Consider the following 12,572-nt stretch of genomic DNA (forward strand, 5'->3'; position numbering starts at 1 on the left):
TTAAAAGATGTATAAGACCTGTATAGGACAAAACATTTCTGAGAAATTAAAGATGACCTGAGTAAATGGAGAGATGCACTTTGTTCATGAGTTGGAAGACTTGAATGGACCTATAGACACAATGCAATGACAATCAAACTCCCAGTAGGCTTTTTTTAAATATACATTAACAAACTGATCTAAAATTCATGGAAATTAAAAGGACCTAGAACAGCCAAAACAACTTTAAAAAAGAACAAAGTTGTAGGACTATCACAACCTTACTTAAACTACAGTAATCAAGACAGTGTAGCATCAGCATCAAGAAAGACAAATGAATCAATGGAACACAATTGAGTCCGGAAATAGACCTACAAACAAATGGACAACCTATTTTTGACAAAGAGGTAAAGGCAATAAAGTACAGAACATGGCATCTTTTAAACAAATGGTGCTGGAAACAACTGGTCATCCATACACAAAAAAATTAAACTTCAATCCACACTTCACACTGGATACAAAAATTAACTAAAGATGGATCATAGACCTAAATGTAAAAGGTAAGATAACAAAACTTCTAGAAGAAAGCAAAGGAGAGAATCTTTGTGACTTCGGGTTAGTCAAAGATTTTTCAGATATAAACCCAAAGCATGATCCATAATAGAACAAATTGACAAGAACTTTAAAAATTCAAAAATTAAAAACTGCTCTTCGAAAGGCACCATCAGACAAATGAAAAGTCAAGACAGCCTGGAAAAATAATTTGCAAAGCATGTGTCTGATAAAGGACTCATATCTAGAGTCCATAAAGAACTTTAACCCCTCAATAATAAGAAAACAAACCCAAGTAAAAATGAGTAAGAGATTTGACCAGACAATTCACAAAAGAAGAGCTAGGAATGGTAAATAGGCACATAAGAAATGCCTGACATCATTAGTCATTAAGGAAATAAATTAAAACCATGATGAGACACCATACACATGTCTTAGAATAGCTAAAGTTAAATAAAAACTGACCATGACAAGTGTTTGGCAAGGATATAGAGGAACTGGAATGTTCGTATACTGCTGGTAGAAATGTAAAACATAAAATGGTACACTGTTTTGCAAAACAGTTTCTTAAAAAGTTAACATATACTTGCCATTTTATCTAGCCAATCCAATCCTAGGTATTTACCCAAGAGAAAAGAAACCATATGTTCATACACATACTTGTACACAAACATTCATAGTACCAGTTGACCCTTGAACAACACAGGGTTGAACTGCATGGGTCCATTTATGTGTGGATTTTTTTCAACCAAGAAGATTACAGTATTTAAAGGATGCACAGTCTGTGTAAACAGAGGGCCGACTTCTCCTATCCATGGGTTTTATAGGGCTGACCTCAGGACTTGAGGCGGATTCAGATCCTTGGGTGGTCCTGGAACCAATCTCTCAAGTATATCAAGACACAACTGCAGTTTTATTTGTAACACCCCTAAACTAGAAACAACTCAGTTTTCATCAGCAAGTGAGTATATAAACAAATTGTGGTACAGTCATACAATGGAATGGTATTTACTATAGAAAGGAATGAACTATTGATAAAAATAACAACATGGATGACTCTCAACTTATGTGAGGTGAAAGAATCCACACACAAGAGTATATACTGTATGATTCCATTTATATAGATTTTCATTTATTCTAAAAATTACAAAATAATGTACAGTTTCAGAAAGCAGATAAATGGGTGTGTGGGGGTAAGTGAGGCTGTGGGCAGGTTTGGGAGATAGGGATTACCAAGAGGCACGAACAACCTTCTGGGGATGAGGGATATGTTCACTATCATCATTGTGGTTTTGGTTTCACTGGTGTATGCATGTACAAAAACTCATGAAATTGTTTGCTTTAAATATGTCAATGTATTGCATGTTCAATTACGCTGTTAAAATGAAAATAATAAAAATAAAATAAAAGCAATCTAAAAAATTACTTCAATCATTCCTAGATCTGGGTTTCCATGGATATCCAAATTCTAAAGCAGTCAGCTAAATAGCACATTTAAGCTTTTAGGGTAGAAATAAAGTATCGTTTCATAACAGAAATTGGATATATATGAGAATAATGATTCAATGGCTCTTAGTTTAATACATTGTGATGGATGTTTCGGGAATGATAAACTATACTTCAGCCTAGGTTTTACTTCCCTCCTCTCTTTCCCTTTCTCCCCTTCCCCTCACCACTCCTCTCTTTCCTCTTATCACTGAGCAACTAAAATAGGTGAGAGAATAAGGATGGCTTAATTAAAATGACACAATTATGTGGCTCATAATGATAACATAGCACCAATGTCTTCAACCACGATGCTAGGTAGTACTTCACAGAATTTTAGACTTGCAAAGAGATTTTTTACAGATTAAATATTTCAGGCACAAAATGAAGCTAAATGGTTTTCCCAGGCCACCCAGCTAGAATTTGGTGACTGGATATAAAAATATTCACTTACTTCCCAGTTCTAAAAGAAAAAACAAAGATGTGGGGCAGAATATCATTAACCCATAGCTTAGCCAGAGGAGGTCACAGATCTGCTAACTTATTTCCAATCCACTACAGATTCCACCGCACCATTGCGGTGGGTCAATGTTCTTAAACTGCATCAGAACTACCTGGAGGGCTTATTAAAATAGATAGTTGGCCCCACTCTGGCAGTTTCTGATTTTTTTAGATCTGGGATGGTACCCCAAAATTTGCATGTTCTAACAAATCCCAGGTTACATTGGTGCTGCTGGTCTGTGGCCCACACTTTGAGAACCACTGGGGTAGAGCATCAGGTAATTTTAAAAAGTTCTTCAGGATAGTAATCTTCAGCCAGCTGAAAATCATTGGTCTAAAACAGTCATTCTCAGCCTTTTCTAGAATCACTTGGGGAAATAAAAAAATAAAAATAAAAAAGCAAAAACTGATGCTTGAGTCCCCACTCCAGTGATTCTTTTTTAATTGATCTTGGGTGCAGTCTGGGCCCTGGGATTTTTTAAAAGCAGCATATTATTTAAATGAATCATACCCCAGGTGATTCTAATGTTCAGCCAAGACCGAATCACTGAAAATTTTCTACCTTCTCAATGCCTATTACCATTTACCTCAAATTTCCCCAAGAGAGTTGGATACTTTTTATCACTATAACATATTAGAAATTCCTTTCAAACTTGCCGTCTGTGAACAATGGTTTCTTTCCACTTTGATGTTTTAATACTAGCTACTATTCATTGAATACTTAGGATGTAGTAGGCCTGGTGGTGTGATTCACTTCTTTTCCAGCGTTGTTTTCTTTTGGTTGTTTTGTTTTTGCTTATTGAATAGTTATGCTTTAAATAATCTTTCATCAAAAAAGAGACCCTACATCTTCTAAAATCAACGTGTCTTCTAACTTGTGGTTAATATATATCACGTTTTATTCTGTTTCTACAGGTTAGAAGCTCAAGACACAGACCAGGGAGGGAAAGGGAGAGGGAAGAGAGGGAGAAACATACATTATGGAAAAAAATAAAACTATTCTTCTGATCTGCTGAAACACATTACACTTAGTACTTGAGTCTCTGTGAATCTTGGTGGGTGTTCTCCCGAAATGGACAAAGATTCAGTGTTTCCAAGAGGAAAATTCCAAGAAAAACTATGACTCTATCCTAAGGCAGCTGATTTTCCTTTTGCTCTTGATTAATGTATTTCTTCCATTTCCAACTAAAAAAAAGCCACTGATTTCCCCCCTCCCAAGTTACTTGGAACATGTAAAAATACCATTAGGCACAATGATATGAGTTGTTTCAGGTAAGGGGCTTTTAGTTAAGGAGATTTAAAAAGTATGTATTCAATTATTTTTACCTGTATCGCAGTTTTAGTAAATGCTTCCTTTCAGAGCCCTGTGGCTCACTTTCCACGAGATGGCACTGTTGTTTACTGTTAGACAACCCTTCTCCTGAGGAATGGCATTCTCAAGGCTAAGAACGTACCCCTACGACTTTAGTTCCTGAAATACCATTTGTTTCAAGCTTCTTGAGATCTGAGACCCATCAGGAATATATATTTAATTTTTAGATCTGTGGCTTAGCAAGGTGTTTAATAAATGGTACTTGATAAGTGTCTAGTAGATGAATGAATGTGTGTACATGTGTATCAGCTTCACACAAGCTACATGCCAGTGGTGACTAAGGTTCATACAACTCTGAGAAGGAAGCAAGGGCCATCACATCTTCCTTTGTGGTCGAAGATTTCTTCAATACTCCATTTTTCTTTTCCCTACTTTCTTATGGATTTTAACAAGAACACAATTCAACCTAATGATGCCTTATCACCCATCTCCTCACCCATTTTCCTCTTTAATATGGGCAAAGCGGCTATTCTGATCCTACCATAAACACAAAATTACTTATAACAAAAACATGACTGGAAGAGGTATCAATTAATAAAAGATAGTCCATGCAAATAATACATGTTACCAGAAAAATTCCTGGGCAGCCTTTCAAGTCTGATAAGCACATTATGGAAAAGGACCTCGCTGGGAAACGCGGCAGGTGAGAAAGTTCCACAGTGAGGTCAGAGATCCGAGTTCCACCTGAGCTAAAGCAATGACCTCCCCCAGGTCATTTTACCTCTCTGCTTCAGTTTCCTCACCCTCAGTAAAGAAGGGGTACTGGGGAGGGGTCTCCAGGGACCCTTCTAGCTCTGACACAGTCTGCCTCTCCATATCTTTTCCTAACATTATGGCCTATACAATCATAGTGTAAACAATTAAGGACCAAGCAGAGAATTCTGTATGTTTGCTTTGACAGGAAAGAAAGGAAAGAATTGATTTCAAACAATTGTAAAATGCCAGGATTTTCTTGTTTTGTTCATTTTGGCATCGAATATAAATATCCCTCTGTATTAGCCCCTGCTTCTGTTTTCATATAGCATCAATTTTCTGAGCAATATAGATTCACAGTGTATTATATGTTTTAAAATGTTGTTTGAAGCCAGTTTGGGTAACATTTTGGTTTTTAGGCACAGGACTTGAATTACCAAGTTACAAAGCTTTGTTTGTGATGGTAGTAAGTTTTTCAGGAACCTGTTTCACATTACAGACTGCTACAAAACTGTCATAAAGTTGTCATGAAACCACCAAATAGGGTCTAAACAAAATCGATTCAATCTATTCACCAGTCTTGGAGATTAACAAGCATCACTATGATTAGGTTGACACCAATTAACCACCTTAATCAACATAATTGAAAAAGACTGGCTCAGTTTAGGCTGGGTCCTTGGGTTACCTGAACCTTTACCCAATAAAATTGTTAAGAATTAACTTTGTGACACCTAAATGAGAACCAAAAATTCAGAAATTATAAAAACATACCATCAATCAAAATAAGTATCTATTAAACAACTTTGTTCTGAGCTGAATTTTGGTTATTTGGTTATATAATTTCAAAGAACTAGTAAATACCCAATCCACACCTGCTAATGGTCGTAAAGAGAGTTTTAAAAATCTGATTTTAATATGAAGAGATCATTTATCTATGCCTTATCCCCAAACAATAATATCCAAACACCGAAGCAAAAAAATCAGTTATCAATCTACCTGTTGGCTACCAACAGCATAATTTTAGTGCTTTCAAGAGTCAGGCCACTTTTATCCTTATTTTAAACAGCTAAACTAAAGCTTCTGTTATCAGAAGAAGCAATCTGCTGCTAGGGTCTGCCTGATTCCAAGGACCTGCTTTCTCTGGTCTGGAGGCAGAAGGTACATCATAAAAATAAAAGCCATGGGAAAAAATGTACAGAAAGATATTCCCTTTAAAACCGGAAAACAGCCTTTAGCTTATAAGCACCTAGGGCAGGATGGTTTATTTTGTAATTCAAACAGGTACCCTAAACAGCAGCAGCTGCTGTTCCTGTCCTTCAATAGCACCACTAACTGCAAGTCTGTTTTTTATAAGAACTCAGGTGGTGCTCAATGGGATAACCTCATACATATTTGTAAAACTCTTATAGATGATCTAGTCTGTAATAAATTGGCCTCATGATATGCTTTTTCACAATAATTATTTAGAGTAGTGCTTCTCAAACCTTAGATGAATCAGAATCCCCTACAAGGCTTATTAAAACACAGGTTTGCTGGCCTGACTCACAGACATTCTGGGCCCTGAGAATTTGCATTTCTAACAAGCTTCCAGGTGAGGCTGATGCTATTAGTCCGAGGAACACATTTTGAAAACCACTGGTATACGGGTTCCCTTTGGAGTGTTCACCTCAGTTATGATTCTCTGGCCTGTACTGGCTTTTCAGATGATATCCATTTTATGCTGAACACGTCTGAAATGTGTGATTTCTTATAGTCAGATGTTGCAATTACTACATACAAAGATACTTCACAAGCAGATGGATAGATCTGTTGCAGCAAGGCTACTTCATGCTGAGGGCATCGGGACAGTCAACGAATACAGTGTGTTTGATCAGTTAATGTGCAACTTCCCAAGTTACCAGGAGCTATTGTAACATACACTCGTGGTACAATTCCAACAAAAATGTCTGCTAAAATCTGACAAATAATCATCTTATCCTCTCTAATTTTCATCTTAGAATTTAGATTTAGTCCTTAAAGATGCTAGATTCTGCTATTTTACATCTATAAGCACACTCCAACAGTTTGAACTGATTAAACTTTTTACAAAAGGTTAATATGAAGCAATTGAGCAATGCTTACTATTTATGTTCAACTCATTTCTCCTACAATCACACTTGGTTAAATTTTAAAGCATGGTTCTGTCAGGAAACAGCATCGTAACTTTAAAATTGACTTCAAGCATACTTTGAAATGTAAACATACCTTATTTAACTTTACAAAATATTCCAGTCCAGCTTCCAAGGGATTTGTATCACAGTTCATCTAAAGAAGAAACACACATTTTAAATCTTAGATGAGTGCAAATCATTTCGGTAACATCACTTTCATATATTTTTTTATGAGAAAGAACACTTTTTGATTTTTGAACACAAATTCTGAAAAAAGCAAGTTAGGGACTATCTCTAAAGCAATTTTTTATCCAAAATTCAAATGTAGCCTTTCAGCAAATGCTGTCATTTGAATATAACAAATATAGAAACTAAAATCCAGTTTGTTCCCACAGTTTTTTCATTTTAATAAACATCTGAGGATAGCACATGATATTCCTTCCAGAAACAAGGCTCTCACATGTTTTTATATAACAATTTTACATAACTCGTTTTTGAAAAGTTATTAAGTAATTTACTTATCTCACAGTTAGCCAAGAATCAGAGTAAGGTCAGGGAAAAGCAGATGGTAGAAACATTACTTCTAGAGTTCAGGAAAGGAAAAAGGAAAAAATACAGGTTGAATCTCAATCTTTTCAAATACAGTTGAGTCATTACAATATACATCAAATTGGGGCTAAAGCCAATATTTGGTAACAGATCTGGGGTTAATGGTTTCTGTTAGTTTTGTTGTTCTCATTGCTATAAGAGAACTAGTCTGAACCCTCTAAAAAGTAGTCAAACTTTTGAAGACAACACAGCACTACACAAACCAAATGAATATAAGCTTGTTTTACATGATATAAAACTTGGTCTCATATTTTTTAAATCGATTTGAGCTACCCTAAAATTATTCTTTATCTGCTCAAAGTTTCAGAATTCTTCAAGGAAAAAATATATATATAAATGAAAAGCACAGAAGATTGATTTCCGTAACAACACTAGAGGGCGCCGTGGCACTGCCGGGAAATCGGAGGGGCCCGAGAAGGAGAAAAGCTCTCCAGAGGAAGACGCAGAGGAGAGGAAGGCTGAGAAATCTGCTTGCTGCTCCATTCCTTGGAGATTGCGGGGGCAGAGCTGTCCTCTGTTTGTCTCCCTGCAGCCAGCCTCAGCCCAGCCCCCAGCTGCAGGTCAGAAGCCCCTACCAGAGCACCTCTCACGACCTTGGTCCCCAAGGGCTCCAGTAGGCTGCCGCTCCCCGCAAAGCCCCCTTGCTTCTGCCCATAGTCTAAGTGTCCAAGGGTCCCTGCCCGGGCTTTCAAATATGCTGTGCCCTCCAGTTAAATTCATTTTATTATATGCTTGGCCCTTTGTAGACTATCTCTAATATCTATGATATTTCTGTAGGATACATATTCCATTTTATAGAAAAGCAAACAGAGGTTCTGGAGGGCTAGGCCAGATGGCCGGTATGTGGTGGAGGATAAATTCAAACCTGAGTCCCCACTCTGAGCCTATCTTTACCACTATCCCTTTTCTCACCTCCCAGGCCTCAATGTCTCCCAAGGAAACAAGTACTGAATCTTAAAAAGTTAATGGGTCCAGAGAGAGTCTGACACAGTGGAGATAAAATAGGATAAAAGAGTTTGAACCACTTACCATTGTGTGTAATCTGGACCAAGCTGTTCTCTGGTTCTTAGTGTGATCATGTATAGCATGTATACCATGTATAGCATGTATAGCATGTATAGCACAGGTGTAATGATGATAATACCTTCTTGGAGATTCAAGAAGGTAAATGAAACCATGCATAGGAAAATGTGTAAATGGTTAAGACACTATACAAATAGAAACTCTTAGTTACCATTATTTTTTTCTTTTTATTTGATTTTGTGGTTGATTTTATTAGTTGTCATTATTAATGGTGGAAGAAGCCTGGACCATCCTTCCTGCCCCTCAGAAAGAAATGTTAATTCACCAAGAGGTGCAAGATAAGAAGAAAATGAGGATGGACAACTGACGGAGGAGGAGGAGAGAATGTGAAACGTGCTACTCAGATTCTGTGGGGTAGGCAGGCTCCCCACAGGCAGAGACATCCAGGGCTTGCCGCCAACCAGGAGGAATTAAAGCAGAAATAAACATTATGTCAGAATTTCAATGAACTTGCGATTGGGAAATTGAGGAGAAAAACCTCTTCCCCTACTAAAGTTATCTAATAATTTGTAATTTCTTTTGCAGCCTGAGCCAATTTAGTGTAATTAAAACTAGCCCTTATGCAAAAAGCAGATACAATAAACATAAAATTTTAATGAAGATTTTAGCATTTCAAACCTCTGACCCCCAGGCTCTGAAAGCTTTCTCCAGTCTTAAGGCATTCATGGCATATGTTCCAAAATTGTCAATTCCCTCCTCCTGGCCTGCATTCATGACAACGTCATAAAGTGCTGCAGAATCTTCTCGTCTGTGGTACAGCTCCCAACCCAGCTCACCTGAAATAAATCCACAGGTGCCACACCAGAGTAAGAATAATGATCACTAGGTCTAATGTGCATTAGCTAAAACACATAGAAGCAGGAGAAATTCCACTTATGCAACATAGACATTGTCTATCTTTAAAAGACCAGTTCATAAAAAGTTGCAATCGCAGATGCATTTCTGTCCAATCTGACTCCCACACAGAGGGTGGTATGTAGGACTCCTCTTCTCGTGACACAGAAAGACTGTAACGCAGGAGTTAATCTCCAGCCTTGACCCCCACTTCATAATGAGGCTTGACTATTTTCAGGGACAATGATGTTAGGTGAATAATTACCATGGCATAGTTTATCAAGATAAGGTGTACAAAGTTTAGATAACCCCCATCCCAACCCCTTGCCTAAGAATCACAAAGCTTAAAAATATAATCAACTGAAATTATTCAAATTGCCTTCACTGTGGGACAGCCATAGTCTCTGACTCCCCTACTCCCCATTTCTTCCCTATTTGGTCATTTCATTCGCCATTAGAGCTGTGGGCAGAAATCAAAAGAAATGAAACCAATCCAAACAGTCCTGCTTATTTTTTATTCTGGTCACCAATTTGTCAAGGTTGGGTAGAAGGGCAGGGGACAGGTAGAGTGGAAGCCCAGGGAAGAACTTTGGTCTTTAATATTATGTGTTCTTGTTCCCTGAGGTCAAGGGTTCATGGTGATGTGCTTTTATGGGACGCCACCAGAATAGGAGCAACATGTAATTGAGCAAATGCTTGGGCAAGAAGTACTCCTCCTGTGAAGGGACAAGAAGGTCTACAGGAAGCTGGAAGTGAGCCCAGAGCACCACTGGGGAACTGAAGAGCATTCATTCTTTTCTGTATCAAATACCTACTATGTGAAAGGTTAGGTGCTAGATGAAGACTTCCTAGTGAATTTACAGTCTAGAAGGAAAATGGATCATTGGCAATGCTCTAGGAGAGGTGCTTGATACATTTGAGATGGTCTCTATGGGAAATTCTATTTCCAAGAGACCAGCTCGAATGTTCCCAGATAGAGTGTGCTGGCCTGAGTATGCCACCTCTTCCAACAGTCATCCTCTTCCTACTTTGTTGTCTGCCCTTCCAGATTCCATAGCTGGTAGACAGCTATGGGACTGGAGCAACAACAGGAATGTGTGCAACCACTCTCCAGACTAGGAGTGAACAGACAGACTTTTAAGAGTTGGGCAGAAGAAATCTTCCTTCAAAGGCACACGAACAAAAGTGTGAGTGTGTGTGTGCTTGTGCACATGCACACACATGTTTCTGGTAGCATCTCCTTTCACATTTCAGAGATTTACTCTAGGTTATTTTCCAATTCTTACCAGTATAAGATATCCTAATAGCAGTGACAGGAATGTTGGAAACCTTTAAGGACTTGGTTTGAAGAAACTTGAAAACATCATCACTAAGATCTTCAGAGGTCAGTTTCTGAAGCACTTTTCTTGCATGTGGCCCTGCAACTCCAAGGACTCCAAGCTCATCGGTTATGTTTTTAATTTCAACATCATATCCACCTTTGACTGCCTCTTCTTCAATCCATCTGTATTGGAGTCAAAAACATTGTGTTAAATATTGCTTGAATAATGCATTTTGGTAACATTATTTCTCTGAAGACATGCTTTGTGTCTAGAATTATCAGAAAGTCCCCATGGTGTTATTTCATAAAATCACCTGATCTTTAAAGCTGAAGAATCCAACTGTCTGAGATGTTAAGTGATTCTCTTTAAATCAGCCACTTATAAATTTGGGGGTAATTTTTCACAGTACAGAAGGATCCTTCCATTTAAATGAGCTTTGTCACACAGTTCTTTTAAATAGTGACAGACCTATTGCATTTAAACTAATGATTGAATCTTTGAAAAATTAATTTAAATCCAAATTTTCTCTAGCCTGTACACAGGAGGCATGGTTTTGTTGCTAAAGGTTAATAATGTGCCGGCCACCAGACACATAATTGCTCTGACAATCAAAAGGAAAAGATAAAAACTCTAGTTTCAACGTCTAAGTCTTGATGAGTTATTGGAATCCAGCTATAGGGCTGGTTTATAATCTATTGAACAGTCCCTGGAGCTATGTAAGTTTATCACAAAATGCTCATCTGGATTTACACAAGGCTAAGCTATGACGATGGCCCCCAATACATCTTGGATTGGAGCATATAATTTGTATCACTTTACAACTAAGGTGAACATCTGTTAGAGTGAGACATTTATTAAATAATAATGTTCTGAACATTTTTGGAATATTAAACTAATGACTTTATAGTAGACTAAAGACTCATGCAAAGGCTCTACTTGGTAGGTCAACGATTTAGATCCAGCTGTGGGCCAGAAAGCACAAAGCATCACAAACGGAGAAAATAACTCAGGGAGGCAATTTACCGAAGTGGACGGAATGTGGGCAACAGAATCAAAAAGACTGGCTTGAGCAAGTTATTTTAATCCAAGCCTCACTTTCCTCATCTGAAAAAGGGAATAACAAATATCTTGCAAAATATTAAGAGAATTAATCGAGGCATTATAATATATCTAAAAGAGATTCTGGCACATTGATTACACCTAATAAATAGGAGTTAATATTATTAGAACCAGTAATCCCTATGGATAGATTACCTTGGTGGGGATGGGGGCCCTCACTTCAAATATTTTCCTATAAAAGACATGAAGTTTGTTTGAAACGATCATGTTTAAGAATAATTAAAGTTGTACTTTCAAGTACTGGTAAAAGAAAAACTCAGTGTAAGACTGGGTCAATATAAAATATGCACAAAATTTTCTTACTTGGTGTGCACTTACCTAAGATCGTGAAGTTCTGATCCAGAACCAGTTATTAATAGAAACTCCCCAGGAAACTGGTGAGAAACAGTCAACTCAGCATATACTTGACCTTTTGGTGTTAACATGTGACTTATATTTGTAAAACCCACCTACACAAAGAAATTTAAATTTACCATAGGATGAAATAAAAATCTTATGCGTCCTTTTAACACACATTTAAATAAAAATGTGGGTGTTAATAATAAAAATCATCTGATCTTTATCATTTTTATCAATTTTATGAACTATCGATAAACCTAAACCCAAAATTAATTTGAAGTTCTCAACTTAAACAATCTTTTAAAATTATTTGTCATAAAAATTACACTTCATTTAATTGCAGTCAATTTTAAGTTCCCATTGATACAATTAAGCAAAGCCACAAGGTCTTTGGATGATAATTCACTCAACAAAAATTTAAATTTGAAAATTAGCTTCTGTACTTTTGGTCATTTGAAGAGTTCTAGCGTTTACACAGAAATAATTAGGTGAACTAAAATAACATATTGGTTTGGGGGGAAAAATGAGAGGATG

The 12,572-nt window shown here is 37.2% G+C and overlaps 1 protein-coding gene across 1 annotated transcript in view; it reads right to left on the reverse strand.

The window, feature by feature from the left end:
• The window catches only part of DMGDH (dimethylglycine dehydrogenase), a 59,284-nt gene that overhangs the window by 13,868 nt on the left and 32,844 nt on the right, over nucleotides 1-12,572 (reverse strand). Inside the window, exons 11-14 of the mRNA XM_045566182.1 lie at nucleotides 12,018-12,148; nucleotides 10,545-10,762; nucleotides 9,043-9,200; nucleotides 6,827-6,886 (exon numbers count right to left, since the gene is read on the reverse strand). Coding sequence (XP_045422138.1) covers nucleotides 6,827-6,886; nucleotides 9,043-9,200; nucleotides 10,545-10,762; nucleotides 12,018-12,148 — 567 coding nt within the window. The remainder of the gene's footprint in view (nucleotides 1-6,826; nucleotides 6,887-9,042; nucleotides 9,201-10,544; nucleotides 10,763-12,017; nucleotides 12,149-12,572) is intronic.

Source organism: Lemur catta, chromosome 12, assembly GCF_020740605.2.
Source record: "Lemur catta isolate mLemCat1 chromosome 12, mLemCat1.pri, whole genome shotgun sequence".
In the NCBI taxonomy this organism is placed as follows: Eukaryota; Metazoa; Chordata; class Mammalia; order Primates; family Lemuridae; genus Lemur; species Lemur catta.